Source organism: Pelodiscus sinensis, chromosome 10, assembly GCF_052426305.1.
Source record: "Pelodiscus sinensis isolate ZL-2025 chromosome 10, ASM5242630v1, whole genome shotgun sequence".
Taxonomy (NCBI): domain Eukaryota; kingdom Metazoa; phylum Chordata; order Testudines; family Trionychidae; genus Pelodiscus; species Pelodiscus sinensis.
This window is the reverse complement of record NC_143061.1, coordinates 24,407,056-24,427,496: the sequence shown is the minus strand read 5'-3', so window position 1 is coordinate 24,427,496 and position 20,441 is coordinate 24,407,056. Positions and strand designations below refer to the sequence as shown.

Genomic DNA, 20,441 nt, shown 5'->3' with positions numbered 1-20,441 from the left:
CTTGTCGCCCTGTGCTGCTGCCTCTGATAAAGAGGCAGCAGCACAGGGTGGCAGCAGCCCCTGTCCAGGAGAGGGGGGAGTCTGAGCTCCCAGACCTGGCATGAGTCAGAACCTAGACAGACTGCCAGCCCATCTGGCTCCTAATACACTTGAAATGCAGAGCAACAGCAGGGGTAGGTCCCAGACCTGGTGCAAGCTGGGACTATGTTGGGCTCCTGGCAATCCTGCTGCAAAATTTACAGGCAGGGTAGGGGGGAAGAGGGAAATGCTTTTATTCTATAGCAGTGTTTCTTAAACTGTGTTCTGTGTGCCGTGGACAACAGAATTCAAAATAGCTGCCCTTAAAGGGGCAGGCGACCTTCTTTGCTCAGTAACCTTCTCTTCCCCCCCCCCCCCACAACTTTTTTTTCCTCAACAAAAAAAATCCTTGTTCCTCATTTAAAAAAAAAAAATTGTTTGGTGTTCCTTGGTCTTAAAAAGTTTAAGAAACACAGTTCTCAAGCATTAACCTGTAAGCGTTTACTTATTGGTTAATCAACTACACCAGTGGTCCCCAACCTTTTGAGGCTGCTGGGCGCCCAGAGCTGTCACTGCTGCTCACGCACCGCTCATGTGCTACATGCCCGGGGAGGGGCTGCCCAGATGCTGTGGCGGGCGCACATAAATGCCTCGGCGGGCGCTGTGGTGCCCGCACGCACCGCATTGGGTACCACTGAACTACATCATTACATCCTTAACAGGAATACTGCATATACATGAATTTATCTGGGTTTGGGTACTATTAATCAGACTTGCAAACAATATTTTTATAAAGACTTCATAGCAATTCTCAAGTTATTAGCTTGTTCGTATTCATTGAAACTCTAGTAACTAGGCTGTGCAATAATGTATGTTTTGTGCATGCTAACACGCCAAAAATAATTCCTAATTTAAAAATGCTTTCCACAGGTTTCAGTATTCATTCACCCTTTGGAGAGTCTTCAGGAGATAGTATGAAGGATACTCTCTGTATGTAGATGTTTAAACTTAAAAATGCTTGGATTTCAATCCAATCTGCATTAGTTAATAAGCATCTGAATACATTTCCTAGCTAGTGTTGTCAGCACTTAAAATGTTGTATTTAATATGCTGCTAACAAGCATTTAATCATTAAAATGTTGCAAGGCTTCATATGTTTGCTAGCTTTCAGGAAAAAAAATCAAAGCAGAATACAGCTTATTAGTTTACATATGTACCTCTTGCAGTTTGATGTTCCAGAATCACTTTAGTGTAAAGTTGAGTTTTTTGAACAAATTTTAAATGTTGCTATTTTACAGGTGATCTTTGCTATGGGAGCTATATGTAATGCTTTTTGGCTTATGGAAGCTGGCAGATTTGTATTTGGGTAAGTCTAGGTTAAAAAGTCAACATCCGATTGTACATGCTTACAGGCACAACCACCTTTTTCTGTGTTCTGCAGCATGCCAAGCACACTTGTGTTCCTCCAGTCTCGGTCTATGTATTTTGGTCTTGATACTACTTCAGTCAGGTCTGTGCAGAGTTGTAGGTGCATTTCTAAATTTTATTATAGACTTGGAACTGGCTTTCCAGTGCTTCACTGTTATATTCAGTAAATGTCTTTATTGAAATTTAAATACAGGCAGTCCCCGGGTTACGTACAAGATAGGGACTGTAGGTTTGTTCTTAAGTTGAATCTGTATGTAAGTCGGAACTGGCGTCCAGATTCAGCCGCTGCTGAAACTGACCGCCAGTTCTGACTTACATACAGAATCAACTTAAGAACCCCAAACGTCCCCAAGTCAGCTGCTGCTGAAATTGATCAGCAGCTGATTCCAGGAAGCCCGGGGCAGAGCAACTCTGCCTCGGGCTTCCTGTAGTCAGCGCTGGTCAGTTTCAGCAGCGGCTGACTTGGGGACGCCTGGGGCAGAGCAGCTGGGGTGCTGCTGGGTTGCTCCAGTAGCGCCGCTCCTCGGCACTACTGGACCAACCCAGCAGCACCCCATCTGCTCTGCCCCAGGCGTCCTGATTCAGCCGCTGCTGGTCAGAGCAGCTGTGGTGCTGCTGGGTTGGACCAGTAGCGCCCAGAGCGGCGCTGCGGAACCAACCGGCAGCACCCCAGCTGCTCTGTCACATGCGTCCGGAGAAAAGCCTAGTCTGCTGGGGGGGGGGGGGGGGAGGGGCGTACTAGCTGCGCCCCCCCACCCCCCCCCCACCCCAGAAGACCAGGAAGACATGGGCGGCGGACCGAGACGCACCGCGGTCCCGCCGCCTGGGTCCTCCGCGGCTTTGCTTCCCGTCTCCCTGGTCTGCTGGAGGGAGCAAAGCCTCTGAGGACGCCGGCAGCGGGACAGCTGCGGGGCGTCTGGGCTGTCCCGCTGCCAGCTTCCCTCGCGGCTTTGCAAAGCCTCGGGGAAGCCCAGGCACGCCTGGGGTGCCCCGCTGCCCGAGCCGCCCCCCCCCCCCGCGGCTTTGCAAAGCCGTGGGGGGGGGGGGCTCGGGCAGCCCAGGCGCCCCTGGGCTGCCTGAGCCCCTCCGCGGCATTGCTCTGCGTCTTCCTGGTCTGCAGACCAGGGAGACACAGAGAAAGCCCCAGAGTACACGGGCGGCAGGACCGTGAGGTCCCGCAGTCCGTGTACTCTGGGGCAGCCCCGTTCGTAACTGCGGATCCGACATAAGTCGGGGACTGCCTGTAATGGAAAAACACACAACCAGCAGACCAGATTGTTGTTTATAAACAACAGAATCACACCATGGTGCTGGTGCTCCTGGTTTCGCATTGTAAAAGTAATGGGTTTTAGTATATAATGCAATTTAACAAGTAAACACAGTTGCTGTAGCTTTCCCTCAGCGATATTGTTTGATCACAAATAAGAAGTGGGCTATAAGATAATCTTTATTAAGCTGTGATTGACAATATGAAAGTTGCACAATCTGTGACCCATTATGAATAAGCACTAAGAAACATGTTTTAGTTTTGTGAAATCCTGGCTCTGTTAATTTTAGTCTTCTCCCCTTGGTTCTTACACTATTCTGTCTCTGCAGCCCCTTCCTAGCTATCGCATTTATTTTATTGTTTTGCATCTGCTTTCTTCATATTGCCCTCTTTATGCAATCCAAGGCAATTGCAATCCATTTTTTCCTAATTTTTCCTATAGTCTTACATGTTTCACTGGAATCATAATAGAAACTACCTACTCAAATCTATGCAAACTGAAGTCAGTTTAATGCAGGCATGGGCAATAATTTGTAAAAGGGGGGTCACTCTACCAATTTCTGAAGTGCCCCAGAAGGTGCAAGGCCTTGGGTGGAAGGGGCGGGACCTGGAGATTTCTCTGCTCCCCCACCCACAGACTCTAATTGGCCTGGGAAGTGTGTGAGGTCCCCCCCATCCCCCCCGAGAACTGTCAGCTGTTTTAAAACAGCTGGTGGTTGCTTCCAGCCATCAGGCATCTTGGGGGGGAGGAAGAGGAGACTTTGTATGCTTCCTCCTCCTCCTCCCTCCCCTGTCCCCAGATCTCAGTTGGCCTCAGGGTAGGGGAGCAGCAGGGCTGCTGTGGGCCGGATCCACTGGTGGGCCAAATTCGGCCGTGGAGGTGCCTTTGCTCACTGGTTTAACTTATTTTCTTTGTTCAATCCCAGCTGGTGGTAAATCTTAAGTATATTTCTCTTTCTCCTATTTAGAATTGGTGGGGAATCCTTAGCAGTAGCACAAAATGCCTATGCTGTCAGTTGGTTTAAAGGCAAGGAATTAAACCTTGTGTTTGGATTACAGCTTAGCATGGCCCGAATTGTAAGTATAAAACCCTATAACTATTTTTTTTTATTTGCACTAGTATTTTATCAATCTAGTATTTTATCAACTTCATATAAATATCTGACCTGACATTCAACCATGCTTCTGCTATTCATTCTGTTTGGGTTAGGAAATAAGAATTGGATTGATTCCTTTTTTGCTTCCTCTGCCCCCCAGCTTTCCCCTGATGGAGGACTGTATCTTCTGCTCTGGTTAGACATCTCCTCCTGAAGTCTGCTCTACTTGGTTTTAAATATGGTTGAACAAAGCATACCTTTAACATAGTGTGTAGAATTCAGGGTAATATGCTGCAAAACATCTAATTTGTGACTGGATTCTTATCTTTGTAATCTTGAATCTATTCAATTCTTATGCTAGTTGCTATTTTATTTTCATGCCTTGAGATGCATAAATCAAGCTTACTTTGTTCTCTCATTTTTAGATTACATTTCTTGGGCAATTGGAGAAATTTAAACCGTTCATTTTAGCTGATCCTTTAAAACTATAATAGAAGAGTAAACCGCAATATTCATGCCAATCCTTTCTTTCTAGGGGAGCACTGTGAATATGAATATCATGGGATGGATATACTCCAGAGTTCAAGGTCTGCTGGGCTCCACAGGTCACAGAACACTTGGGTTAACACTCATGATCGGTTAGTAAATATTTTTTTTAAAGTCCTCAGTTAAACATGAAAATCCTGAATGCTAAATGACATAAGCAACACTGAACATTTTAAAGAATATGCATGAACTAAAAGCTAAAATGAGTGGTGGTTATAGCCTCTCCAGTTGAAAAATTGCTTGGTATTACTGAAAATCAACTATAGATCAGTCTGAGATATTGCTGGCTATTAAGACATGCTTTGCTGCTAAGTTCAAACTTTAAGCAAAGTCAACATCTGAGTAGTTATCCCACTTAATTGACAATTACTGGTGTCTTGTATGTGTCCAGCTAGCAACTAAAATCATTGGCATATGTAATGATTTTCTTGTCGCTTATGTGCTGGGGGATGAGGTGTGTATGTGTATCATTCCATTGACTTGATGTACATCTCTTGTCCATCAAAAAGTCAGTATATCAAAATTCTTGTGTTCCCGTTTGTTCCTCTGTTCTCTGGAGAGAGAATATCAGTCCCACTTGGGACAAAGCCTTCACCCTCTACAAAACCAAACCATGGATATTAGGACGCTATTCCTGCTTGCATCTGAGCTTGAGTTTTGCTTCTGATATTCCAAGTAAAATTTCTGGTGCAGAATTGCTCACATATTCCAAGTAAAATTTCTGGTGCAGAATTGCTCACAAATTGCATGTATCTTTCTGAAACTGCAGATCTGTGGGTGTAATGAGGTCACTGTATTTCTAGATAAGTGTAGTTATCTGTAATACAGGCACAACTGTACTTGAAACATTTGTGAACTTAAGACTTTTAAACTTAAACAACAAATGGTCTGGTAGCACTTTGTAGACTAACAAAACATGTAGATGGTATCATTTGTTAGTCTACGAAGTGCTACCAGACCATTTGTTTAAGTTTATCCTGTACAGACTAACTCGGCTACCCCCTGATGCTTAAGATTTTAAGATGGTGTCCATATTGGGTAGAGTTTAGATAGCAGAAATATCTTTGTACTTCAAAGACTTTGAATTAGTCCACTAGTTTTTTATAATGACAGCAACTGATGTTGTTCATCGTGAACTTTGCAATTGTTGTTCTGGTCTGTTTAGAAATGTAGGGTAAAATATGTATGTTTTGAAGAGCTTGGTCTCTAAAGTTACTACTGTCCACCTCTTCTTCTTACAGGTGGAGTCACATGTATCTTTTCACTCATCTGTGCACTAATTCTTGCTTATCTGGACAAGAGAGCAGAAAAAATCCTTCGTAAAGAGCAAGGGAAAACTGGTGAGTGATAAAGAATTAGCATAATATGTTAACCTACAATATTATCGGTTACTGTAGGATTCCAGGTTATATATACATCACCCTTCACTCTAGAACAAAATAACTGGAATTTAAAGGGGTCTATTAGTCAATAAAAATGGCTTCAGGTGCTCTGATTTTACCACTACTCACCTTCTCCTTGCTGCAAAATCTTGGATAAAACAAACCCTGCTTCTAGCTGTCTTCTATTATCAAAGTGTGAAGATTCCCCTTCTTCTATATGGTTGCTAAAGTATGCATCTTCCTCCAACAATCTGCAGTGATGTGTTGGCTACATAAATATGAGGCATGCTAGAAACTGACTTTTTTTGCTCTGTTCCTACATTTAATCACTTTTTCTCCATAGTTTGGGGTTGCAGCAAAATATCAATATTAATTGAAATGAAGTCAGTTAAGATGTTCCACTTGGCTGTGCTAATCAGTCTGACTCAATGAAATTGCTAGTTTAAACTTGCCACAAGCTCCCTCTTGCACATATTTATAACTGAGTGACCGTATATATCGTACACAATCTAACTACATGAACGCTCACTTAGGATGTGAAACGTTAACTGGTGAGGGTTGGAGCAACTGCTGCCTCTGGGGCATCCTGGTCAAAGCAGCCTCTTTCCATGGTGGGCCCAGTCGCCCCACAGGCAGTGGCTGCCTTCGCTGCAATGCCGGACCTGTGAGGTACCCTGGTCTGCCATAGGCAGGGGCTTTTCCACCCCAGCAGTGGGGCAACTCCAGCCAGCCTGGAGTGAACCCTGCCTGCTCATGCTCTCCCTTAATCAATTTCAATCAATATGTTTAACTGGTTAACCAATTAAAGAGGATTTTTACATCCCTACACTCCAGTTCTGCAATGCATTATTTATTTTTCAGCATTAAAATATTAAATATAAACTATAGAAAACTTGAATTGATCCCGGCATTTCTTTCTTTCTGAAGGTGAAGTGATTAAGTTAACTGATGTGAAAGACTTCTCGTTGTCTTTGTGGCTCATATTTATAATCTGTGTTTGTTATTATGCGGCTGTGTTTCCTTTCATTGGACTTGGGAAGTAAGTTTGACTCTGTTTTGTTTCATTAATTTAAACACAAAACCCTGCAGCAAAACATCCTGTCATAATCTACCATACAGTACAAGTTTGACAAAGTTGACAGAACTATTTGTAGAGACAATATAAACTTTTAAAGATAACTTTAAAATGAGAAACTACTGCTGTTAGGTTCTCTCACCTTTTGTAGCAGTTCTACATTTGAGTCTGCTTTTGATGTGCCTTCAGTGATATTGCTTGTGCCATCTCTTATTTGAGAGAGATGATGTGAATTTCTTATCTATTGCACTTTCTAGGATGTTATGTATCAGGTAATTTACTAGTCAATGGAATTTCCATCGACACTGCTCTACAGCCAAAATGCTTCTGAAATAAATTTAGCCAAACTTTACTAATTCTGGGTCCCTGAGAATGAAAATGATGCTTAAAATTGTTGATTGGCTCTAGTTTTCAAGATATGCTATTGGGTCAGTATATACGACCCTTGACTTGCGAATGGCAGAGGATAAGTGAATTATAAAGGGAAGGGATCTCAATTTAAACCAGAAATGACTAAAATACATCTTTGACTGGATCTATGAATAAATCTGACTGGGTTTGGACAGTACTTGCTTTTTAGGCAAAACAATGAATGATGCAATCTGAAGCTGGTATTGCGTCATACATGATATGAATTGCATCATGTTATTCCTAGAACTTATGGATGATGCAATCATAACGAAGCTTACATCACTCTGCTGAACAAATTGCCCTATATCAGCTCTAGAAATCATACAGTGTCGTGCTCTCTTATTTGTCAGTGTTTGATTTTGCAAAGGGACACATTTGTTAGCCAAAGTGAGCAGAGATGCCTCGTACTTGTGTGAACAGTGCAGATAACTTCTGCTGTGTTTGTGGTGAAGTGACTTTTGCATCACAAAAGCGCAGTATAACCACTATGGTTAAGAGAGCCTATCACCTTTATTTTGGCTGCAAAATTGGAGATCAGGACAAGAGGTGGGCCCCACACATACGCTGCAACACTTTGCAACAAATCTTCGCCAGTGGTTGAACAGGAAAAGGAAATCTATGGCTTTTGCAGTGCCAATGATTTGGAGAGAACCAACAGATCATACCAGCAATTGTTACTTCTGCATGGTGCCTCCAGTTGGGAAAGATGTGTCAAAGAAGAAAAAGTGGACTGTGCATTATCCAAACATTCCATCAGCTGCACGCCCAGTACCCCATGGAGGAGGACTGCCGGTTCCTGATGCACCAGAATCATTCTCACTTGAGTCAGACGAAGAGGATGAAACTTCTGGTCCTGAACCATCAATGTCACAGGACCCACATTTTCTCCCATCCTCCTCCTCTGAACCACACCTCATAACACAAGGTAAACTGAATGACCTTGTCAGGGATTTGGAACTACCCAAGAGTAAGGCAGAGCTGTTGGGCTCCAGACTACAGCAGTGGGATCTCCTGGCAGGTGATGTTAGGGTTTCCATGTTCCATGACCATCAAAAGGATCTTGTCCCATTCTTCTTCATGGAAGGCGATCTTGTAGCCTGCAACAACATCGATGGTGTGATGGCAGCCCTCAACATCATTCACCATCCAGATGAGTGGAGACTGTTCATTGATTCATCGAAGACGAGTCTTAAAGCTGTTTGCTGCATAATGGCAATATTTTGCCATCAATTCCAGTTGGTCATGCAGTCCATATGAAGGAAACCTATGACAACGTGAAACAACTTTTGAGGTGCATAAACTATGACCAACATCAGTGGCAGCTTTGTGGCAATTTGAAGGTTGTTGCTCTCTTGCTTGGTCTGCAGGCTGGATACACAAAGTACAGCTGTCTTCTCTGTGAATGAGAGTCGTGCAAGAGATCAAGATAGATTGGCCACTCCGACGGTCATTGGAGCCTGGGAGGAAAAGTGTTCAGCATCCACCAGTTGTTGAAACAAGGAAGATTTTTGTTACCACCCTTACACATCAAGCTGGGTCTGATGAAGAACTTTGTCAAGGCCATGAACAAAACACAAGCAGCTTTCAAGTACCTCCATGGAAAACTTCCAAGGTTATGTGAAGCTAAGATAAAGGAAGGTGTCTTTGTTGGTCCTCAGATTCGTGAACTTCTTCGAGATGATGCATTTGACCACGCACTGCGTGGCAAGGAAAAGACGGCATGGAAAGCCTTCCAGTTAGTGGCAATAAATTTTCTCGGAAACAAGAAGGCAGACAACTACAAGTTGTTGGTGGAAAACCTCAAGGCATACAAAAGTCTTGGTTGCAACATGTCACTAAAGATACACTTTTTTTGCACTCTCATCTAGATTTTTTTTTTTTTTTCCCACCGAACTGCGGATCAGGTGAGTGACGAGCACAGCAAGCGATTTCACCAGGACATTGCAACAATAGAGAAATGCTATCAGGGCAAATGGAGCCCATCAATGCTTGGAGACTATTGCTGGACAGTGACAAGAGATGCTCCATTTAATGAATACAAGAGACCAGCCAAGAAGCACTGAGTAGACACTGAATAGAACTAAACTATGTACATAATAGTTTTTGCCTCTTGTTTCATAATAAATTTTATTTATAGAACCCTTTTGCTGATTTTTAAAGTGTTACATAAACAGGACAGGTGAAATATTATCATGTAAAGCAACCATAAACACGTGAAAAGACCTAGGTTTACAATTTACGATTAAAACTCTAGCTGCACAATATACATAGACGTAAAATGTAAAAACTTAAATATCTTGGAAACAATAGCCAATCAGTTGTTTTAATTGTCATATTTGAATTCAGCACATCAAAATACATAATAAATAGTACTTTTTATCTCCTAAGCAGACTACTTCTAAAAAATTGTAGACCAGTGTTACTTGACTAGTCAATAGGCACTTCCTCCTTTGAAATGTACAAAAGCCCCAGCGGGAGACAGTACAAGAGGTAGCGGGGGTGGGGGATTCAACTAGCCCTTAACATCCTTAGTTAGCGCTGGTTGAGTTGGCGTAATACTTGTTACATTTGTTACCTGAAACTTGGAATTGGATTATGTGAAACTTGGAATCTAATGCAGCAAGAGCCAGGGAAGGCTGCAATTTAGTGGTGTCCTCTACTGTCAAGTGAAGATTTGACTCAGCGTAGCAGTAGCTTTAGATTGCAGGAACTTTGAATACTGTCAGTCCTCTTGATCTGTGCATGTAGCTTTTCTGAACCCTGTGCTTTGACCTAAGTAATCTGTTGCTAGATTCAAATCCTGTATAGAAATACAATGTTCTAATTCAGATCTTTTCCTTAATTAAATGGGAAGGGAGTTAAATGTCACTAACCATCAGACTTCTCCAAGCTAATATAGTTCTTTGGCTTCTCCGTTTTGCTTCTGCACCCTCCTCTCCATAACATCTGGCTTTGGATGGCCTAATACAGTTGTTTAATCCTTGTTTGTCCCATTGCTGGGTTAGCTACCAGTGAATCATGCTTTTGATGACTTTCAAAAATAGAACTTCTAATGTAGAAGAAAACATTTTGTGTAAACTTCTGTCCTAGAAGTCCATTTCCTTAAATGTCATGCAATTCTATATGTAGTATCTTTCTGTGTATCACGCCCGAAAAAAACTTTAGTAAACTTGCATTTTTCTTTCCTAGTTAGTTTTAGCTCAAGTTTCAAAATGAAACGCTTTTTCTAAACAGGTAGAGAAATATTCTAAAACTAATCTATGGGTTTTACTTTAGGGTTTTCTTCATTGAGAAATTCAGATTTTCTTCTCAAGAAGCAAGTGCAATTAACAGGTATTCCTGCAAATTTACTTTAAGTCTTTAACATAAAGCCTTTTCATGTAAAGTATGTCACTAAGGTCTGGGAGTCCAGGGAGAGAGGTGGGGAATCTTTTTCAGATCTTATCTTCAGGCATATTTGTATTGTATGACCAGCGTGTTTCACTGGAGCCTGAGTAGGCTATTCTGTCAAGGAGCATCAGTCTCTCCCTTGTGGGAGATAGACTATTAAAAACGAGCCATAGCACTTTGTTTAGAAATGCCTTTGTCAGGTGCTATGCTGCTTGGGTATTTATCGGGCGTGGAATGTATGAATTATGCCTTCTAGCATCCCAGAACAGTTCAATCGTGGGGTTCCAGAATGAAGAGGGGATTTGGTGTTGTAGATAGTGGTGCTTCATCATGGGAACGGCAGAAACTCCTTGTGGCTTAAAATGTAGGAGAATAAATGTTTTCAAACTTATCACTTTATTTTGTAGCATTGTATATATCATATCAGCACCCATGTCCCCTCTCTTTGGATTCCTGGTGGATAAACTTGGAAGAAATATTATCTGGGTTATGTGTGCTGTAGTGGTAACCCTTGCTTCTCACGTTATGTTGGCCTTCACTTTCTGGAACCCTTGGATTGCCATGGTAATTCTTGCTAATAACAGTTACTTTGTGTGTAATATATTAAAAAAAAAAAGTGATGTATCTTCTCTGAGGTGAAGAGCTCTCTTTTTTGCAGCCACTGACCCAAAACAAAATCAGTTGTGGGCCACATGCTGTCCTTTGTGGGGTATGTAGGCTCCATGTGCCTCAGAAATGAGGGAATTTGGGGCTGAGACAAGGAAGTGGGGTTTAGGGAGAGAGTTAGCACCCCGATGTGCCTATCCCAGAGCACCCAAGGGATTTGGGGTGCAGAAGAGGGCTCTGGGCCAGAACCAAGGGAGTTGGTGTGCGGGACAGAGTTCCATCCTGGGGCCGGAGAGTTGGGATGCAGGCTTGAGTCAGGTGGTGCTTACTACACTTGGCTCTGTTGGCCGTGGAATGGAAGTGGCAGTCATGTCTAGCTGCTCTGCATGGCCTGTGTTGCCAGTGCAGCTCCCATTGGTTACAGTTCCCAACCAATGGGATCTGTGGAGCTGGCAAAGCATGCAGAGCTTTCCTGCATACTAGGACTTCTGGCCTGCTGAGCGGTGATTTGCTGTGGGCTGGATGAAATTAAGCAGCAGGATGGATCTGGCCTACAGGCCAGCAGTTTCCCCGCCTCTGTGTTATCTGATAGCATGGTCAATACAATTTATTATGTAGCTCTCTTGATCCTATTTCTGGCGCTGTGCATATAATGGAGATGAGAGAATAGCGACTAGTGTAGAGAAAGATAATCAGGCATTCCTATTTACCCTTTATTTAAATAATACAGAAACAAGGGAATGCTATATGAAATAAAAATTAAAGGCGAAGTTGTGGAATGATTTACACAAAACTATCTGCTCAAAATTACCATCGAGGCAAAGTCCTTAGGACTTTAACATAGGCAATTTAAAACCAGATTAGATACCTAACTGAACTGTAGTGAAGATTGAAACATAAGGGCTTATAATAGACAAGCCAACCACTGTGGGTGGGAGGTTAGCAGGACACTTACCATGTAGGTAGGTCGTTCTAGAATGTAGGTAGGCTCGTGTCTGATCTGTTACAGTAATTCCAGTGCTCCTTCAGAATCTGGTAGGGTTCAGAGGGTGGGTTGTAAGACTGCGGTTTTGCAGCAGCTGCCTCTTACTTTCATGGCACTCTAGACTGTAGGAAGAAGCTCCAAGGGTCTGAAGCTTAGCAACTCTGCAAGCTGCCTGCACTTTTTCCTCTGGTATGGGCTAATCTTAAATAAGGTCATGGGTGAGATGCTTAACTGTTTTCTGTTCTGGAAGCTGTGTACAAACACTGGAAACTCCAAACAGCTTCTCACCAATTTTACTGGAGTGAAGAAATTGCCAGAAACCCCCACTTTGTGTTCATACCACTTTCTAGTCCTGCTGCATTAAAGCGTTCGCTCCTCTGAAGTCCTGTACTGTAGAATTCTGAAGGCACCTGGCTTTCCAGGTGATAGGAGAGGGGGGAGTTGAACTTATGTTTTCTTTATTGGTAGGAAGGTAACTTAAACTCTCCCAAAAATGTGGCATACTTTTCTATGTATTGTATCTCCACAAAATTAAGCTTTTTTTCCCCCTCTAACTGGCTGATTCTGCTTATGCAAAGCTCATCCAGAAACTTGTTGCCAAAATACAGGCCTGCTGATATGGGAGGAGCAAAGGGGGCAACTGCTCCAGGGCCCAGCAGTTTAAAAGGGCCCAGGGTAGTGGCAGCACCTGGAGCCCCAGGTCCTCTACATCGCCACTGAAGCGCTGTGCTCTAGGCAGTTCGGGGGGGCTGCATGCATGCATGAGCACTGCATTCCAGGTGGTGCTGAGGATGAGTGCTCCTGGCCTTGCCCCTTCTGGGACCACAGAGCTAGCCCCCACCATCCTCACAACCTTGGGGCCCAGCAAGGCTGTCAGTTCCCCTGTAGAAATGTCATCCTTTTTTATTAAAACTCTATACCACAGTGGGCAAGAGGCAGCTAGCCGCCCAGATCTGGCCTGCGGCTGCCTTGCTAGGATCCTTAAGCACAGTACAGCTGCTCTAAATGTTCCCAGCATAGAGCAGCTACAAGGAGGGAAGCTTTGTGCTCTGTTCCCGCCCCCAGCAAAATTTCTCGGTGCCCATTGACCAGTTTCTGGCCAATAGGAGCAGAGAGATTTTGCTGGTTGCAGGGGCAGCCAATGAAGCCTCTTCCCCTCCACCCTGCCTGGAGCAGAACCATGTGGAACAGCTTGCAACTGCAGCCTTCAGGTTCCTGCAGGGCTGCTGGCTGGAAGCTGCTTAGGTAAGCACCTTTCAGTCAGTCTGCCTATAGCACTCCTTCCCCTGCCATTGCCTCCCACCTACCTGTTCCAGTCCACCACCCAAACCCTCTGCACTCCTTTCCCCCACATCACAACTGCCTCCCTGTCCTACACCTCTCCCCTCCCCCAGGCTAGAATCCTCTGGCACCCATATCCCCTCCCTGTACCATGCATCCAATTCTCCTGCCATAGATCAGCCTCTCCCCTCCCCTCAAACTCAGACTCCATACCCTCTCCTGTGTCCCAGCCTCTGTCCCAGACCCCCTCTCCCTTCAGTAGAAATGCAGCCCTTGATCAGTTGCCAAAAATCATGGAGGGGGGGCACACCAATAAATATTATTATCCACCCTTGCTCTATACCAAGTATTATATCTTAGTACTTATAGAGTGAGTTGTATATAGACTGGTTTTAAATACAATCTTATTTATTCTAATCTTGCTTTCAACAGTGTATGTTAGGAGTAGCCTATTCACTGCTTGCGTGTGCTTTGTGGCCAATGGTAGCTTTTGTTGTGCCAGAACATCAGCTGGGAACCGCTTACGGCTTGTGAGTATATTTATATCTGTCTCCCACGGGAGGCCTATAGCAGGCACTTCCAAACACTGAAGAACCACTTACATTTTGACTAGCTTATTCCTGATTGCAGTGACCATGTTAGCAGCTAATGAAACTATCTTACAAAATTACTTATGCTAGGAGCAATTCTCAAGTTCTTACTGTATGTTTTTGATAGCAAATAAACCTAATACTTGTTTCCGTTCTTTTGAAATTATTGTTTCTAAAATAGGTTTTGCTCTCCACATGTGAAAGATTAGTGGCAAAAGTAACAGGTCACAAACATAGGACTTGATTCTGCCCTCAGATTTGTGGATGCAGTTTGTAAAATCTAAGAATGTAGTTGTTGCATATTTTGCTTTTGTATACCTTGATTTAACTTGTGCCTGTGTAGACAGTCTTTTTTTAAGCTTTATTTATAAATGCAGATAAGGAAACTCTCTTTACTCTTCATACCATAAGCAAGTTGACTTCTTTAAAAATAATAAAATTCCCCATGTAATGTGAATAATATTGTATACTCTGTCTTTTAGTATGCAGTCTATCCAGAATCTGGGTCTGGCAATTATTGCCATAGCAGCAGGTATGATACTGGATTCTCGAGGGTACCTGTTCCTAGAAGTCTTCTTCAGTGCTTGTATTTGCTGTAAGTACATTACTGTGGGAACCTATTGCCCCTGAATATAGGGGAGCTCACATGACATTTTCCTTATTTCTTGGTGTCTTTGTAGACATATCCATGAATTGTTTTTGGTTGCATAGATTGATAATTGGGTGCTTGCTTGTTTCATAAACTGATGTTGAAAGTAACTAATTTTCACTGGACTACTTATTCCTTAGGTTCAAGGGACTTTATAATGAGTATGGAAGATAGCGGAGGTAGGATGAGACTAGATGGATATTAAATATAGTCAAAACCTTTGCAGGTAACACTGAAACACGCTAGTTATGCTAAAATGGGATCTTCCAGGAAAGTCTCTTTCCATGTTAAGGAATCTTTCTTTCCTGATCTTGCTTTAAGCACTGTAAGTGGAATGAAAGCAAAGTCAATAGGTCTTGTGCTCCTAGCTCACTTAGCAAGATTGACCGAAGATGGGATTTACAAATCAGCTATGTAAAAGATTTGACTGAATTGCATTTTAGAGTAAGAGTTTGGTTTTCCTCCCCTCTTAGTAACCTTGCTGACAATACTCTTCTGCTTTTCTAGTGTCCCTAATAGCTGTGGTTATGCTGTATTTTGTGAATCATCTCACTGGTAAGCACATGTTTATATTGTCTCTATTTTGTTCTGTTGAGTTGGTAATTACAGTTACAACAGTGATCTAAATCTTTCCTCTCTAACTAGTATTACAAGTAGGGTAACAAACTGTGTGGATAAAATTTTACCCTCTGAATGTAGCTATTTCTAAATTATCTCAACATAAGTTTTCTTTATTAAAATTCCCTCAACATTATCGGTATGAATGCTCCTAATAATTGGGATATGCAGAGGATTCAGGACCTTCTTGAACTAACTTGAGAACTAGTTTTAAAACACTTTGCACTTAATATAGTTCTTTCTTATGAAAAGAATACAGTACAGCTGCACATGGATATCAGACTTGATTGTCTATGCTAGGTCAGGGGTTCTCAGGACAGATTTTTTTTTTTTTTTTTTTGGTGGCCACTCCTATTTGTTTTTCTAAAATACTTGGGGGCTGAAGTCCCATGTCCAGATCCCAAGTCCCCACAGGTTGAGGATAGGGCTTGGGGCTGGCACTCTAAGCCCCAAGGCCAGAGCCTGCCACCCCAATCCCTGGGACTGAAGCCCAAAGGCTGAGCCCCACTGCCCAGGGGAAGATAGGGAACTGACTGCCTGTTCCTCCAGCCTTGTGCCCCTGGGGTCTCTGGAGTGAGGGCAGGATCCAACCCCTGCTGGCAGCTAACACCAAGGTGGTGCATCCAGGAGCAACAAGGAGGGGCTTTTACTTTGCCTTTTTCTTATCTCCACCATCACAGCCCAGGCTGTTGCCGTATGAGAGCCCCTGGTGGCCATATCTGAGAAATGCTTTAGTAGGCCATGAGTAAGGCCATATCTTCACTTGCCGTGTTGGAGATCAATCTTCTGTCATTTGACTTAGTGGGTCTAGTTAAGACCCGCTAAATCGAACACTGAGCATGGCTCAGGTCAGTGCTGGTACTTCTGGCAGTCACGAGAAGTAAGGAAAGCCAACAGGAGTGTTTGCCCCTGTCATGGCTCCTTCCCCACTCTGGCATGATAAATGCAGAAATGGGGGCCAGCAAGTGTACCCCAAAGCCTTATCTACCAGGCTTGTATAAAACTTCCCCCAAAATCTTAAACCTAGATCTTGGGAATAAAACTTCCGCTGCCACCTCCCAAATCTTGATAAAGAAATTAGGGGGAAGATCATTTGGGAAATCTCACCCCTAAGATAAAAATCAAGGCACACAATTAACCACTGCCAGGTTAATAAAAAGAAATGAAAGAACTTTTATTACAACAATATTCCTGTTGCAAACATAATGACTAGATATGGAGGTAACAAAATATACTCATGGAGAAACTCCATGGGCCTAGAACTTAGTTACAAAGAAAAGCCAAAACATCTTTTAAGCAGTGCCAGATCTCAGATCCCATACCCAATCCTTAAAACAATAAAACCTAACGAAACTACCTAAACTTTACCCTTCTTACAGAAAATGAAGAATGGTGTCTTGGAGAGAGAGAGAGAGAGAGAGAGATGCTTGTCCCTCTCTGTAGCTGCAGAGAACTCCCTGAGAGACAAAGGGGAGAAAGGAATAAACCCAAGTTCCTTTGTCCCAGTTTGAAAAGTCCCACCTACATTCCTATTGGTCATTCCACCTGGCTAGGTGTAGTTAACCCCTTAATCCCCAGGCTGCTGGCTAACCCTCATAATCATGACCGCCCCCATTGGCTTATCTCTGTGAAGATGGTGCCAAGCTGGAGTCAGTTAACCTTAAGCCAGCCTACATATCTTGCATAGCTGAAGTTGTGCACCCTAACCTGACCTTCCAGGTCTAGTGTAGACTTTGGCCTAAGGCTGTGGGTATGTCTACACAACAGAGTGTCTGTGCTACAAGCCTTTATTTCATGGAGGTTAGGTCCATAAAAGGCTATTAGCCAGGGGATAAAATGGTGTCCTTGGCCTCTGTCAAAGGCTGGAGAGGGATGACAGGAGACCAATCGCTTGATCATTGTCTTCGGTCCACCCTCTCTGGGGCACCTGGTGCTGGCCACTGTCGGCAGACAGGATACTGGGCTAGATGGACCTTTGGTCTGACCCAGTACGGCCATTCTTATGTTTTTATGAAATAATGTTGAGCTGGAGGACTACTTACTCTGACTCCTATACCCTCATTTTACAAGGTGTAAGGGAAATTGAAAGAAAAGCGGTGTTCCTTCAGCTTCCCGCTATGTAGACAGCTTAATTTGGCTCTTGATGCTATTTTGACTTCAGCTATGCAACTGACATAGCTGAAGTTGTGTAGCTTAATTCAACTTTAGACCTGCTGTGTAGATGTACCCTGTGTGACTATTTCCATATCCCTATTTGGAAAACACTCAGATTCTTTTCTAGACCTCATAGCAACTGTCGAAGTGCTATGTTTTTGCATATGTAAAATTTGTATTGGGTATTTGGAAGGCACATTCTTAGTTTCCCCCTTGTCTGTTCTTGCATGTCTAATTATATTTCCGACACCGGAGTTGGATAATGATAGAACTGGAGAATATTCAATCTATATTGCTAGTAATATTGGCTTTTTTCCTACCAAAGACATTCTAGCATTTTATCCAGTATATGTGTAAATGACCCAAGCTGAGTAGGGCGCTTTTTTTTAATTCAAGAAAGCCATTCCTGACGTCCAGCCAGAAACTTCACTTTTTCTTTACAACCTGCTGTTAGTCCTATCATGCTAAATTACTTTATCCTTTGTGTGATCTATCCCTTTTTAAATTTTTGTTCATACCACATTATAGCTGAAGTCAGGTGATAACTGTCAAAATTTCTTTTAGCACTGAACTAATTTCTTTTAGCACTGAACTAAGCTATCAGTCCTTTTCTGGGTGCTGTTATTTAACTGCATTCACTCTAGACCCTAAGCTGGTTACAGGTGGAACTCCTCTAGTCTGGCATTCTCTGGACCGGCGGCATCCATGGTCGGGCCTGATTTTAGTTAGCTAGATGTCCACTTAACATGCATACGGCCAAGTTTCCCATGGTCCCATAAAGTTTTACAGCCACCCGTTCTGTCTTTGTGTTCTGTGCTGTTTAGCTCTAATTTTACCCCTAAATGTTTAATAGCCCAGTAAGCAGTAGAAGTGTTGGTAATACTGTTAGACAATATTGCCCTCCTATTGTTCAGCACTGGTTAGACCCCGAGGGTGCTAGACCAGAGCAAGAAAGTATAGGTTGAACCTCTCTAAAGTGTCTGTTTATGCAGCATAGAATGACTGACTGATTTTTAATTGTAGTCTTATTGTCTAAAGGTGTCTCAATATTGCTAGTTTCCATATTGTATTTACTTTCATTTTTCCAAGTTAGAGATGGTAAAGTGGTGTTTCTAGTTGCCTGGACCTCACAAAGTCAAATATTTCAGAATTTCCTAAATATCACTTCTGTTTGTAGGAGGTGATCTTAACTGGTCTGCAAAGAAAAGGGAAAAACTGCAAAAGCTAGCTGCAGCTGAGTGAGTATATAAAGCTGAGAACTGATCTTGATATTGCAAGATAAGGTAATTACAAAAGTGTGGATAAGGGCCAGAGTCTATAGAATCAAGTAGGATTCTGAATGACCAAGAATGAATGAGGCAAGAATAACTCTACTGCAAATAGAAATACTCTTCACACTTTCATTCTGCAAAAAATTGAATCCAGCTGGAATTGAAGATGTTTTGTACCTTTGGGGGGGAGGAAAGAGGCCATCTGCTGGCATCTAAGGTTGGGTGCCCACAATTTGGTCTGAAGTGTGCATTCTAGAGGATAATGCCAACTCTCAATTATCTGCAATTTTGGTTTGAAATTAGAGACAGGGTGGGATTTTTTTTTATTGAAACAACTGTTGATGGACAAAGTTTTTTAGGGTTTTATTCAACAAATGTAGAAATCCAGCATGGCTTGGAAAACACAACCCACTTGTAAATTCACCCTCACTTCCAAAAGCTTTATGCTTTTAGATAAGTTTTTAAGTGGGGAGGTGGGAAATCTATCCTAAGTAGGACACTATATTGAGACTTAAAATCTTTCAATTCCTGGCTGAGACACAGACTTCCCATGTAGTAATGAGCAAGTTGAGGCATAGGAGACTAAGCAATTCCTCAACTGTAAAATGAGGTGGTTAATATTTGAGTGTCAGGAGTGCTGTGAGCTAGTAATGACTGAGCCATTCAGATAAAATGAAGATGACTACAGCAGTAGATCTAATTGGCTTTAGGTTAAGGCACATTTTTTGAAGCTTCTACTCAAGGATAGGACAATTATGAAGCTATAATGTCTATTGTTTCAGGTTTTATTTTTTTCTCCAGAGATAGTTATCTTAGAAAACACATTAAATACATTTTACAATGTTTTATTAGGATCTTTTAATGTCATAATATATAAATAAGCAATTCTAAATTAGATATTCTGAATACTTCAGATAAATATATTTATTTGGTACACTTCTTGTGAACACTGTTCAGATTTGGAATAGTTCTATTGAAAATTAGAATTTTCTGGTACCTTTACCCTCTCAGTGCGGTTTAGGGTTGTATGTTAACTTCTTTAACTTAAAATAAAATTTCCACTTGTCTAAGCAGTAAAAATGTGAGGTGCTAAGCTTGCATTTATGTAATCTGTCTGATTTGCAACTAGACCTTTTTATTGCAGTGGCTACAGAACTAGCTTTGTTTTTTCAGAAAAGGTGACTGATAGAAAGTGTCTGTACATAAAAACATTCTTACAACATCTTACAGACTCATGACTTCGAAATGAAATCTCCCAACCAAAATCAATTCTCCAGTAGGAGATGAGGGTTTCATAGTGGCCTGTGGTATGACACTACAGCAGTGGTCTCCAACCTTTTTAAGCACAAGATCACTTTTTTTAATTTAAGTGCAATCCAGGATCTACCTCAAACCCAAATATCCCCACCCCGTCTCCTTTGTGCTCCTTCTGAGGCCCTGCCCTTGTTCACTCAATCTTTCTCCTCTGTCCCCCATTAACCCTCCCTTTCACCAGGCAGAGGGTTGTGGCACAGGCTCTGGTCTTCTGCTAAGGGATTTGGAGTGTTAGGGGCTCTGAGCTGAGCCTGGGGCAGGGGCTTGAGGTTCAGGAGGGAGTTCATGACTGGGGCAGGGGATTGGAGCTGACTCCAGCTGGACGTTGCTTAACTCTGGTGGCTCTTGAGTAGTGAGGG

The 20,441-nt window shown here is 42.6% G+C and overlaps 1 protein-coding gene across 2 annotated transcripts in view; it reads left to right on the top strand.

Annotated features, from left to right (window-relative positions):
• The window catches only part of MFSD1 (major facilitator superfamily domain containing 1), a 39,471-nt gene that overhangs the window by 15,547 nt on the left and 3,483 nt on the right, over nucleotides 1–20,441 (top strand). For both annotated transcript variants that reach the window (XM_075937797.2, XM_075937798.2), the window contains exons 5-15: nucleotides 1,317–1,384; nucleotides 3,682–3,790; nucleotides 4,346–4,448; nucleotides 5,598–5,696; nucleotides 6,666–6,777; nucleotides 10,501–10,557; nucleotides 11,022–11,178; nucleotides 13,919–14,016; nucleotides 14,559–14,671; nucleotides 15,233–15,280; nucleotides 18,675–18,735. In XM_075937797.2, coding sequence (XP_075793912.1) covers nucleotides 1,317–1,384; nucleotides 3,682–3,790; nucleotides 4,346–4,448; nucleotides 5,598–5,696; nucleotides 6,666–6,777; nucleotides 10,501–10,557; nucleotides 11,022–11,178; nucleotides 13,919–14,016; nucleotides 14,559–14,671; nucleotides 15,233–15,280; nucleotides 18,675–18,735 — 1,025 coding nt within the window. The remainder of the gene's footprint in view (nucleotides 1–1,316; nucleotides 1,385–3,681; nucleotides 3,791–4,345; nucleotides 4,449–5,597; nucleotides 5,697–6,665; nucleotides 6,778–10,500; nucleotides 10,558–11,021; nucleotides 11,179–13,918; nucleotides 14,017–14,558; nucleotides 14,672–15,232; nucleotides 15,281–18,674; nucleotides 18,736–20,441) is intronic.